A 13,219-nucleotide genomic window follows, 5' to 3' on the forward strand; every position below is an offset into this window, starting at 1 on the left:
CTGGGCCCGTTTTTTCTTAAAACGACACAATTTTTCACAAAGGGCAACACAAAATATAAAACGAAGCCGTGCTGCAAAAACAGTAGAGGAAATGGACGAATACTACAGAAATTCGAAAATTTCTCTTAAAGATGTTCCCACCAGTAATATTCTCAATTTTGATGAGACAAATTTAAGTGACGACCCCGGATCTAAAAAATGTATTTTCAAAAGAGGCACAAAACACCCAGAAAGGGTAATTAATGCAAGCAAAAGCTCAGTATCAATCATGTTCAGCGGAACTGCTGACGGAATTTGCCTACCACCTTATGTGGTTTACAAAGCAGATCATTTGTGGTCCAAGTGGTGTGAAAATGGTCCAAAAGATGCTAGGTATAATCGCACCAAATCTGGATGGTTCGATATGATTTGTTTTGATGATTGGTTCAAGACTATAGTTATGCCATGGGCAGACTCTCGTGACGGCGTAAAACTTATTATCGGCGATAACTTGGCATCTCACCTAAGTGTCGAGACAATTCAAATATGTCAAAGTCAAAACATTAGATTTACTTTTCTTCCAAAAAATGCTACACACCTTACTCAACCACTAGACGTGGCATTTTTTGGACCAATGAAACGACATTGGCGTGAAATTTTAACAAATTATAAAGCTGCACACATCACTACAAGCACAATCAACAAATGTCATTTCCCGCAGCTACTGCAGGAGCTAATGTCAAAAATAAACATTACAAAAGAGATCAACATATGTAAAGGATTTGAAGGATCCGGAATATTTCCTTTCAATCCCTTAAGAGTGACATTAAAAATGCCAACACTACAAGAAGAAAATTTTCGTCAATTTGATGCTAGCCTTTTGGAGTTTTTACAGCAAAATAGACAATCACAACCAATAAAAACAGGCAAAAACAGCAAGCTTCCAGTCATACCTGGTAAATCTATTTCAACTGAACAAGCAGAAGAGCTAGCTAAAGCTAAAAAAATAAAGAAGGTTACGAAAATAAATACACAAAAAGAGAAAAAAGACTCAAGTTTACCAGGACCGTTGAAAATAACATATGTCAAGAAGAAGGAAATAAAGTGTCCTGAAACTAAAAGTCCTGACAGTCTTTGCAAGCTTTCCATAAGTGCCATAAACGTTTACATGCAGCCTTTGGCGACAGTTTCAAATAAATTCGTACATTGGCTGAGGAATTTAACAAAGAATTCAGAAATGAATACTCCGTTTTGGGTTGACACACCAGAATGCCTGGATTTGAAAATAGTTAATGTACCTAAAAATGACTCCCCGAACAAGAATAAAAAACCGAAGATAACAATTACGTCTAATATAGTTTTAAAAGAAGCTTCCCCCAAAAAAAACGTTTTACGAGATATAAATACACAAATGACTAAACGAAAAAGAACTTCTCAAGGCCAATCATCCAAAATAAGAAAACAAAAGAAACATGTGTACAACAGCGACTCAAGCCCGGTGTCGGAAACTTCTTTTCATGCTGCAGACGACTCCGACTACGAAAATTTTGATACTTATATTGCGTCATATTTACAAGAACAAGAAGACTTTGAACAAGAAAGCATAATATCCCCTTTCGAACTGAGTGACATTAATGTTGACGTGAAAGATTGTCATGAATTTCAAGAAAACAGCTGGATAATAGCTAAATTCGCTGCGAAAAAGAGCACTAAGCACTTTGTAGGGAAGGTTTTATCAATAAATGAAAAAATTCCCACAGTGAAATTTACACGAAAAGTCAAAAATTCTAAGCGTGATAAGGGATCAGTCTTCATCTACCCTAGTATTGAAGATGTATGTGCTGTACAAGATTTAAAATATGTTATTGCAGTATTACCTGATCCCCAAATTTCCCGACGAGGACATTTCATATTTCATTTAAATCTTAATAAGTATAACATCCAATAAGTAAAAATGGTATTACTTACCTAACTAATAAATCAGACGAATATTTTCACAATCGTCTTGGTCAATCTGTCGAAATATTTCCCTTATCGTATTTTGAGTAATTATTTTAATAATTTTGTATTTTGTTTGAGATTTTTTGAAAATATTTCTTTTCTTTTGGGTACCTAAAGATGTACCAAAATATTTGATTTTATAGTTTCCGTACCTAAAGTTAGTAATATAATAATGTTCCTATTCACAAATAGGATATTTTGTTATAACATGCTAATTTTATACTTAACGGTATTTTCAGCAAAATAAGACTATTATTAGCTTGTTTGGTTTTAAGCATATCTAGTTTTTTTTAATATATTCTTAGTGGTTTCTAAAAGTAAAAAGTAACGATGTTGGTTAAACAGTTAGCTATTTTTGTTTTTCGTTTTATTTTTTACGTATGTTTGTTTAGTGTCATAGCTTTTAATATTGTTCCTACTTTGTGTTGCTGAAATTTTAATTACCTGCCTAAAAAGTAACTTTAGGTTTGAGAGAGAAGACTACCTATTATTATAGATATAATAGACTGATATTAATACCTACTGTTACCAACTTTATTTAGATTTACTTCTGATTATTTGTTTAACTTAGGAAAAAATAGAAATAAAAGTGGAAAAAAAAAATCTTTTTTTGGCACAACCCTACACTTACCGACATGTTTGTATGGGAAGTTTGTGGTACCTGCTACAACTTTCCCCATTAGCTGTGAATAAAAATCTATTTCCTTAATGGCAATAATTTGACTGCCGGGGTCAAGCACAGCGACTCTTGCATATGGAAAAAAAATACTATAAAGAGAAACATTATATTTACTGAGGTATTCTTCGAGGCAAAGTTGCGCCTTTTGCACACAACTTTGCCTACGACTTTGAATGCATGTAATTAGGAAAACTTGCAAGATTTAAAAGGATTTGGAACTTATACGGCTAGGCATTAGGTCCGTCTTCCATCTAAAACGCATTAACAGCCATAATAATAAATAGGTTCAGAGATATCTACAAAAAAAGTCAAAATTGCGGCAAAGTTGCAGCGTTTTACGGTAATAAAAAATTAAAATTAATTAAAAAAATTATATGAATTTGTTGTAAGTTTCTCTTTTAAATTTTACATAATTCATCATTCCATTTCAGTGTATGTAATGTAATGGTGCATAGGGCACTGTATTGGTACACCAATCACAGTGTATCTTGATCATAAAAAAACACATTTATTTTTCATGAAGGTAAGTAGGTCGGTCTTACGCTTCAGGTACCAGTCCAGGTACTATGAAATATTCTAGTGTAAAAATAAACTTTTAAATATTTCATGTGAACCCTGTCGGGAATCGAACCCGAGACCTTTTGCATGTTACCTTTTTACAGTCACTATAAGGTATTACACCGCTATTTTTTCAGTTGTTTTTTTTCAATTAAATATCTTTCATGTAAAAATCTGGTTGTGGTCCTGCGCTTTGAATCGGGTCCCGTGGCTAGTGTTGTGGACTCACGGGTCAGAGGTCCAAGATTCGAATCTTATTCTACCCCAACTTGATTTCCATTTTCTAATTGTGAGTTTTTACAAGTTTTCTTACTACCAGCAAAAAAGACCTGCAATTCTTGCTAACAAAAGTCTACGATGTATGCAAAAAAAGCAATTTGCATATAAATGTTGATAAATCGAAAGTGATGGTTTTTGAAAGGGATGAAAATATAACTTAATGTGAGATCAGTGTGAACGGAGGTATTCTGAGTCAGGTAGAAGAATTTGTGTACCTGGGGAGTATGTTTGCTAGGGATGGAAAGACCGAGAAAGATATTGAAAGGAGGGTGAGTGCCGGGAACAGGGTGAACGGTGCACTGAAATCTACTTTGTCAAACAAATGTTTATCGCAGGAGGCTTAACTAGCAGTTCACAACGAAGTTCTGTTGCCAACTCTAATGTATAGGAGCGAAGTATGGAATTGGAAAAATGATGATGCAAGTAGGTTAAATGCTGTCGAAATGCGATTCCTCATGCGAATGTGTGGTAAAACGATGTATGATAGGTGCACAAATGTCGAGATCCGTGAAGTGTGTAAGGCTGAGACATGCATTACCGACAGAATCAAGAAAGGGGTGCTGCGTTGGTTTGGACATGTGGAGCGAATGAACAGCGAAAGAACGGCTAAAAGGATCTACGATGTAAATGTTGATGGATGCAGAAAACAAGGAAGACCGAAAAAGACATGGCACGATCAAGTCCATCAAATACTTGAAGATGGACATGTCAAAAGTAGGAATAATCGACGTGCGTGCATGAGAAGATGTATGAATGTAGAGGAAGTCAGGTCTGTATGCCAAGATAGAGCGTTATGGCGTTCTATCCTCTCTGCCTACCCCTACGGAGAAACGGCGTGATGGTTAAGTTGGTTGGTTGGAATAAATAAATTTAAAGTAAATCTAAATAAATATTTTGAACACGTGTAAAACCTACATTTAATTTTAATTAGTAAGATTGTATTATTGTTTTATGTTTTTTCTTTATATATCCTATGTTTATAAACTCTTATAATAAACAATAAACAACTACAACAGTGTAAGTCACTCTCCAAGCACAAGAGTTAGTCTCTTTTTTGGAGAGTTACAGTGATAACATTTACTAGATGTGTAAAAGTAGATATGTATAGAATTAAACAAATATTAAGAAAAGGTTGAGACAAGCATTATCGACAACATCAAGTAAGGAGCTCTGCGTTGGTTTGGACACGTAGAGCGAGTGGACAGCGAAAGGACGGCTAAAAATATTTACGATGCAGATGTTGATGGATGCATAAATAGAAGAAGATCAAATCCAACAAATACTTGTAGATGGATATGTTAAAAGACGGAATAATCGGCGTGCGTGCATATTAAAATGTATGAATGTAGAGGAAGCGAGATCTGTTTGCAAAGATATAGTGATGTGGCGTTCTATCCTCTTTGCCTATCCTTACGGGGAAACGGCGTGATGGTTTGTTTGTTTGTTTCAATTCAAACATAAAAAAGTACCTAGGTACCTATCATTACTTAAAAATGAATTATTTTTAATTCTGGAATTTAATTATAGTATGGAAGTTCTTAGGTACAAAAAGTACGCTTAACACCATAATTGATATTCAACTTTCGATTGAATTCATTTAATATAAATACGAGTATGTGATTAAATCTAGCAAAAGCAAAGCATTGCCAGGTTCAGCTCGTTTATGATAAAAGTAAGTAAGGAACTGGTTCTAAATTCAAATATTTATTCGGATATTAAGAAAATCGACACGTCTGCATCAATACTGCTTATGTCAGTATGTTTGCACTCGAAAAAATATTGGTCCATATCCAAAATCTATATCCATCTCAATCGAACCAACAAATTACCGGAAATTGATACAACTCCACATTCAGATGCCAATAACTTCAGCAATATCTCACCTCGCCAGGCACTTAGTTGCGTAAGAGGATATACCGCGTATTTATTTACCGTGTGAACTTGTAAATTATTACAGATTATTAGCCTCGATGATCTCCGTAAATATACATACATAGATTGCCATTATTATCGGACATAACGCATATTGTTTTAAGATGGTTGTTTATTTAAATTTCGTGTTTCATTTTATTTTTACTGTTAAATACTTTTTATTTAACGTATTTTAATGTTTTTTATAAAAAGAAAAACGTAGCCTAATATTTTTTATTTTATTGAAATAAACGGCACTTAGTGCCTTTTACATATAAGTAGCATATAATAAAATACATACATGTAAGTGAAATAAGTAAAATATAGTATTTAAAAGAAATTATTACTAAACAGTTATTTACAAATTAAGGAGTCAAAAAAAAAAGATACACGGTTTATAAAATAATAGTTCTAGTTTTAAAAATACTTGAAAAATTAACTATTTGGTGATAGAAATATTTTGAACCTGTAAAAAAAAAGAGAAAAAAAACTAAGAAAGCAACACATATTAATAAAAAAAAAATTAAAACAATTATGAATAACACTAAACGAAGATTTTTCTTTTTTAAATTACATAGATTATTATTTAAAACTACCATTTAGGTAACTAATATAAATATTTATATAAATACATACTGATAAAAAAAATAATAAGAGAAATATTTTGAACTTTTAAATAAAATCAAGAAAAAAAAAGAAAAAAAAACATTTATGTGTATTTACAACAAAATATTTACATCTATACTTACTCTCAAACTATTTATCACTATTGTTCACTTTTACCCGTATTCAGAGACAAAACTTAACGCAAGGAAAGTACATTCTAATTTCAAATGCAGAAAATAACCCGAAAGTGAAGACAATAAAATGTACTTTCCTCATCTTAAGGTTTGTCTCTGAATACGGGTATTAAAATATAAGACTAGAAAAGAAATCAAAAGCAATGTTCCAGTACTGCCTTATGTACAAGGGAATACAGTTATTTGAAGAAATCCTAGAATGCATAAAAAATGAAAAAAAATGTACATTTATTCAAAGTTAATTGTAAAGAGTATATATTTAAAAAATACTAGGTTATTTAAATATATTGTAAATGGTAAAAATACAGAGGTTAATATAAGTGTAAATATTTAAGAGTTTGAAAATTATAAATAAGGATATTCTTTTTGCAGAGTTATGAAAGAACTCATTATTTTTAGTCAATTTTAAAAATATATCGTAACAATTCCATTAATAATTTTGCTAATTTAATTAGTAACATTGAATTTGATTCTTTGATAAATTGTCATAATATCTAGAAGTTGAATCATTTTCTTAACTTTTGTGCGTCTTTCACATTTTTTTATTATCCTCATCGCTTTGTTTCGTATTATTTAGAGTCTCTTTAGATCTCAGAACGCAGATAAAACATTCATTTTCAATACGTTTATGGTTCGCATGTGTCGGGAATATTATATTGTCATTTTTCCTAATACTCTTGCGAATAATCTTTTGGGAATAAATCTTAGTTAATAAGTAGAATGTACAACTTATTTTTCATTGTATTGTATACTGTACAAAAAACACATAAATTAGAAAAAAACAATTTTAAAATTTTATCTATTTTGTGTAATTTTATAATTGAAGATGTATATTATATAAATAAGATAGAAAAACTGCAGAACTTATTATGATTACTGCTCAACAGTATTATTTTTAGCCAATGACGAAAATTTAAATAATTTGGAAATACTTCAAAACAGAGCTATGAAAATAGTGCTAAAGAAAAGTAGGTATAATAAAATATAAATATTGCCAGATAATCTTAATAATAAAACAATAAAAAAGAGACTAATATATAATATGCTTGGTTTAATATTTTAATTCTTAAACAATCAAATGCCCAAATACTTTATTAATAATATAGTGCTGAATGAAAATTTCCATAAATATATTACTCGAAATAAGGAAAGAATAAGGTTGCCATTTAAAAAAAAAACATAATCTCAAAATTGTATTATGCATAAAAGTTTGAAAATTTATAAAGAGATGCTTGAATGTATGAATAATGAAAAAAGTTTGAATTATTAAAAATAAATATTATGTGTACTGTAAAATGATGTAAATAAATATGTAAGTAAAATAAATATAAATATTAGTTTATATACTATTAATTGTAATATAAGCTAACTTAAGAAATAAATACATATAAAAAAAATATATGCATGCGAAATTGTATCGGCAAATATCTTCAAATTGTATGTTTTCTAGTATATATCTTTATTGAATTATCTTTTATAAAAAAATATACAAAAAAATGCACACTAATGCCGTGCCTTATGCACCATGAGATGTGGACAGAGGTATGATGGTGATAACTTATCTAAAATATTTAATGCTCTTCTGTTTTAAAATTTGTTTTCTCAGTAGTTAAATGTATTTTTACATTCGGTCAAGTTTGATTACATCACATCTGGTTCTATATTTTTGGTTGTTTATGCCACGTTTTTTACCATGACCATTAACCTTGATCGCTACCGTTAATGGAGAATATTTAAAGGTTAAATTCCAAAATAGACGAATGAACAATTAATCAAAATTTACATATTACAACAGAGATGAAGAACATTTTAGAGAAGGTAAAATAGACGTCTACGGGGCTGATGACCTGTCATTGGCTGGTTTAAGTGACCTCTTTACACACTGTGTACTAATCACCATTCTGCCCGTACTTGAACATTTATATCCTTTCAATTCTTTCATATGTTGATGTTTCTGAAGTTAAAGAGCTGAAGCCTTTATTTATGCCGGTGAGATTCGTGTAATTAAATTATTTCACCTACATACCCTGTCTAAAAAAATTTGGACAAACTCTGAATATTGTTGATAAATCCACCTGATCCATGAAGAAGTGAAACAATTGAAAACATAAAATTTTCAGGCGTTGCCTAGTATAGTTACTTTAGGTAATATAAGTACTTACCCGCATCAATAATGATTTTAAACTTCACAAACATTAACGGATGTAAGAATTAAAAGAAAGCAGATGTTCGAACATAGGCAGAACGTTGAATGTTACAGTGTGCAAAGTGATCACCTAAACCACCAAATAAATTCATTAGATGCGTAGACTTAAATACTTCCTTCTCTCAAATGTTTTTTATCTCTGTAATAAAATGTTAATTTTTTTAACATAAAAAATAATTTAAGAAAAAAAAGGTTTAAAGAAACAGTATTTATATTCTGATGTAAAAATTTTGAAAGCGTTATTTTATAACATTTTTGTGTGATTGTTCATTTGATTTTATGGCTAAAATAAAAATACACGATTCGTTAAAAATAATCGTCAAAATATTCCCAGTAACGAGGTACAGTTTTATTCGTAATCGTTTGATCTTAATTAAACTTCCTCTTTCATTCATTTTTATTTGATTGAGTTTTGAACCGGAGACCTAGTTAACACCAAAACGTTTTATCAAATTATTCTGATTACGATCCTGTTTTAGTGAGATTACGTTTTTGACAAAAATTGAAGTTACGGACAATAATTTTTCACTATTTCTTTGATGGAACCATTATTTCGATTTCTGTCGTTATTGGAGATAAGTTTAATGTTATTGTGTGATTTTTCCCAATAAAGGGTATATTTATTGGGATTATGTTTTACAAAGAAAAAATTAACAAGACAAATTTATATTTAGGATACTCATTTTGTGGTTATTAGAAAAATTCTACCCCACCACGGGACTAACATTGAATAAAATGTTCAGGAAACAAAATGTTGTGATTGGGCAATTTCCAAAATATAATATTTTTTTATCCAAAGATAATTTCAATCTACACAACAATGTACTAAAAAAATATTTTCTGATAATGATAGTACATATTAAAATTATATCGGGGTCAACTGGTGTTTTTTCGCATTAAAACAGAGAGGACTTCAGATTTTTATTTCAATTGAAAAATGCATTTTTTTACTAAAGTGGATATTGTTTTTAAAGTATAAAATGGCCTTTTGCAATAATTTTTGCATTTTAAATTTTAAAACGCCAAAAAGGGAACTCCCGTGTTTTATCTTCTAAGGTACAGAATAGGTAAAAGATGGTTATTCTCATAAGTATAATTTAAATAAATATGATATACAAACACTTGGACGAACTCAATATACTGTTATGAAAAACATTGTTTTTAACCACTTAAATAGGTTAACATATTACAACAGAGATGAAAAACATTTAAGAAAAAGTAATATACAAGTCTAGGCATCTACAGGGCTTATGACCTGTCAATGGCTGGTTTAAGTAGCCACTTTACACACTGTGTAACATTCACCATTCTGCCTATGGTTCGGATTCATTTTCTTTTATTCAAGTGTCAAGGCATTCCTTCTTTTGATTCCGGTGGTCCTTGTTTTGAATCTCAATGTACCTACTCTTCCCTGACGGCGGGTCAAGAAAACAACGCGTGACAACACAACAATAAAAGACAACACAACGAAAACCGTACCGCGAGCGTGACAGTGATTTCGAATCACCAACATACAAGAAAACGTGCAAAGTGACCAGTGCAAACGATAACGGTGTCTTTCTGGACCAGTGCCAAAGAGAGGAAACCGGAAGTCCTCACTCCTTTCATTAATTCCAGGATTGACACTCAAAACCATAACGTCAATTAATTTACCTAAAATCCAACGTTCCCTGTTTTCTTCGAACACGCGTATCGCGAGAGGGCAGGCCTTGTTTACAGTCCCGAGGTCGAAGGTATCGAGCATCCAACATCTATATTCCTTCAATTCTTTCATCTGTTGATGTTTGTGAAGTTAAAGAGCTGAAACCTTTATGTATGCGGGTGAGATTCATCTTATTGAATTATTTCACCTACATACTTGGCAACTCCTGAAAATGTTATTTTTTTAATTTCTATACTTCTTCATGGACCAGGTAATTTATTAACAATATTTTGAGTTTGTCCAAATTTTTGTAGACAAGAACTGGATTCAACTCCTCGGGGAGCTGTTTGAATTAACATATTACAACAGAGATGAAGAACATTTAACTATTAGAAAGTGGAATCGAGTTGGGGTAGAGTGGGATTCGAACCGCGGACCTTTGGTCCGTGAGTCCGAGACACTAGCCACAGGACCACAACCCGATTTAAGAAAATAAGTACCCGATTTAAGTTAAGGAAATAAGTACAGTCTGCCACGCCGGCCGATTTAACACCTAAAAATTTTTATTTATTTATTTTCACAATAAAAAATATGTTTCAAAAATAACATGATCAAGATTCTATAGGGTTTGTAGAAAACACTCTTGAAATACAGACCTCATATTAGCTTAAACACACAAGCAGGGATTTAGACTGATTTCTGCCATCTCATGTCGGATATTTTAATGTGGGTCACTTATTTTTGAAAAAAAAATACGGCACACGTGAGATTTAAGGCAGTTTTATTTTTAAAATTCACGTGGGGTAAGATCAGGTGATCTTGGGAGCCAGCGTATGTCACCAAAGCGACTTATCTTGTTTTCCGACGAAGCCCATTTCTATCTCAACGGACACGTAAACAAACAGAACTGCAGATACTGGAGTAGCGAAAATCCCAAATTAAACATCAAAGACCCCTTCATTTGCCCAAGGTAACTGTTTGGGCAGCTATTTCAGCAAAAGGAATAATTGGACCCTATTTTTTTGGGGATGTACATGGTTGTACGGTCACTGTTAACTCTACTGAGCAAGTAAGAATGTTACGAGGGTTTCTGTCACCAAAGCTACAGGAATTTGCTGGGTACAATCGGAATACGTGGTTCCAGCGAGATGGAGCCACTTGCCACACCTCTAATATGTCTCTGCCTGTCGTTAAAGAGATGTTCCTTGAAAAGCTGATTCTTCGGAGAGGCGACATCCCGTGGCCACCCAAGAGTCCTGATTTGATGTCAGCAGATTTTTTTTATTTTACCAAAATCTGACAAGAACATCAAATGTCAAGGACCTAGGCGTTAGATTTGTGGGCACCCTGACATTTCATAATCACATAGAGGCAATCAGTGGTAAATCATTGAAGATATTGTGATTCGTTCTGCGCACAACCAGGCCTTTTGAAAATACCCGCGTACTGAGAACTCTTTACAACTCCTTGGTGCAAAGTAGGCTCGAGAGTGGCTCGATGATTCGGGGGCCACATGAACTAAAGAACTCTCTTATGATAGAGAAAATCCAAAAGAAGTTTCTGAGATATCTCTACATGAGAGAGTGCGGGGATTATCCCCGGCTCTACCCTACCGAGTTTCTCCAGGGTATGTTTGGCTACAACAGTTTAGATACTAGAAGGAATGTGTATTTAAATACACATTTTTATCGATTGTTGCGCGGTATGGTCGATAATCTTGAGATTATGAAGAGCATTGGTTTGTACGTTCCTGATAATTACCTAAGACAGCGTCAGCATAGATTGTTTTATATTCCAATATACAGGACCAACCTGCCAATAGTTATGCCTGTTGAAAGGGCTGAACAACATCGCTCTGGATGTTGATCTGTTCCATGTATCCAAATGGGTTTTCCGGAGTAGGTTTCTCCTACTACTTTGACAAAAGTCTCTTTAATGTTTTTTTTCATGTTATAATATGCACGCCTTAAATTTTAGTTTGTTATGTACAAATAATAATTTAAATAAATGAATTGAATTAAATTAAATTTAATCATGTCTACACCTATAATTCAAGGACACTGCTTGAATTAAAAGCCAAGATTAGAAAAGAGATGTCAGCAAATCTCACAGTATTTATGTCGAAGGGTATTCGATAATATTCGTGGTCGATTGGACGAATGCATACGTTGCGATGGTGAACATTTAAATGATATTGTTTTTAAAAAGTAAATTCCTGTATTTTAGCTAACTTTTAAGTAAATAGTTTTTGAAAGAAGCCTTACTGTTTTTGTTCCTTATTCTTTTTAACATGTTAACTAATTCATGACCCACCCGTATTTTCACTATTTTACGTTTACAAAAAAAAGACTCAATGACAGGTTGGCTGAAAATGGCGCACTAAACAGCGATCTTCAGGCTGTGGCGGTCGATGAACTTCTTGGGGGTTTTTCTCGCTTTAGAAGCTCATATTCTGATCATTGACTTACCTAATTTGGAATGAACAAATGCGCTTTCTCGCTAAAAAAAATGTTATTTAAACGTGTCGAGGTAGAATTCCCTTTCAAAATTACTTCTCATGCATAATTTTCCCTTCAAATGTGCTAATTTTCTTTCAATTTCTAAATGATTCGTAGATTGTGGAGATGGAATTTGATATATTTCTTTAAAATTTTGTGTACCGAAGTTTTTTTTAATTCTAGAAGATGCTGCAATCTTTCGATCATGCCAGGATTTTGCAAATACTCGTTCTTACACGGTGTACGTTTTCCAGACTCAAAACAGAAGTTGAAGGTCTGGGTCGAGGTTCCTTTCCAAAATAATTCCTATTCTTTAAAACGTATGCACCAGCGTTCATGTTAAGTGGTTCAATGGCCATAACTTGAGCTTTCAATATCAAACTGAGAATAAAAACGTTGCCTGGCAAGGCGTGTGGCAACATTGGTCGAATTTTTGTTCCCAAAATACGCTTCAACCGCAAACGGCCGATGGGTTCCTATCCGCGGACTCATAATTGAAAACCGTTTTCACAAAGCAAAATTTCTACAAAAAAAACTAAATGCGTTTTTTTATTGAAATGGGTTCTTCTGTGTTAGTTTTATCGATTAGTGAAATAAAATTTTAACAAAACTATATATATTCGAAGCTGTAGCGGTTCAAATATCGTGAATTTTTACAAAACGAAA

At 32.4% G+C, this 13,219-nt stretch overlaps 1 protein-coding gene across 1 annotated transcript; it reads left to right on the plus strand.

Moving 5' to 3' along the window:
• The first annotated feature begins 56 nt into the window (after positions 1-56).
• Positions 57-3,018, plus strand: LOC148270751 (uncharacterized). Its single transcript, XM_088242233.1, has one exon. It carries the CDS (start codon positions 92-94, stop codon positions 1,925-1,927), a length of 1,836 nt encoding a protein of 611 aa, XP_088098359.1. The 5' UTR covers positions 57-91; the 3' UTR covers positions 1,928-3,018.
• The last annotated feature ends 10,201 nt before the right edge of the window (positions 3,019-13,219 follow it).

This window comes from Micrasema longulum, unplaced genomic scaffold (assembly GCF_059751315.1).
Source record: "Micrasema longulum isolate JH-2025_06_02 unplaced genomic scaffold, ASM5975131v1 h1tg003464l, whole genome shotgun sequence".
Classification (NCBI taxonomy): domain Eukaryota; kingdom Metazoa; phylum Arthropoda; class Insecta; order Trichoptera; family Brachycentridae; genus Micrasema; species Micrasema longulum.

Excerpts from the sequence above, each read along its gene's own strand:
- LOC148270751 (XM_088242233.1), top strand. The coding sequence starts at position 92 with ATGGACGAATACTACAGAAATTCGAAAATTTCTCTTAAAGATGTTCCC.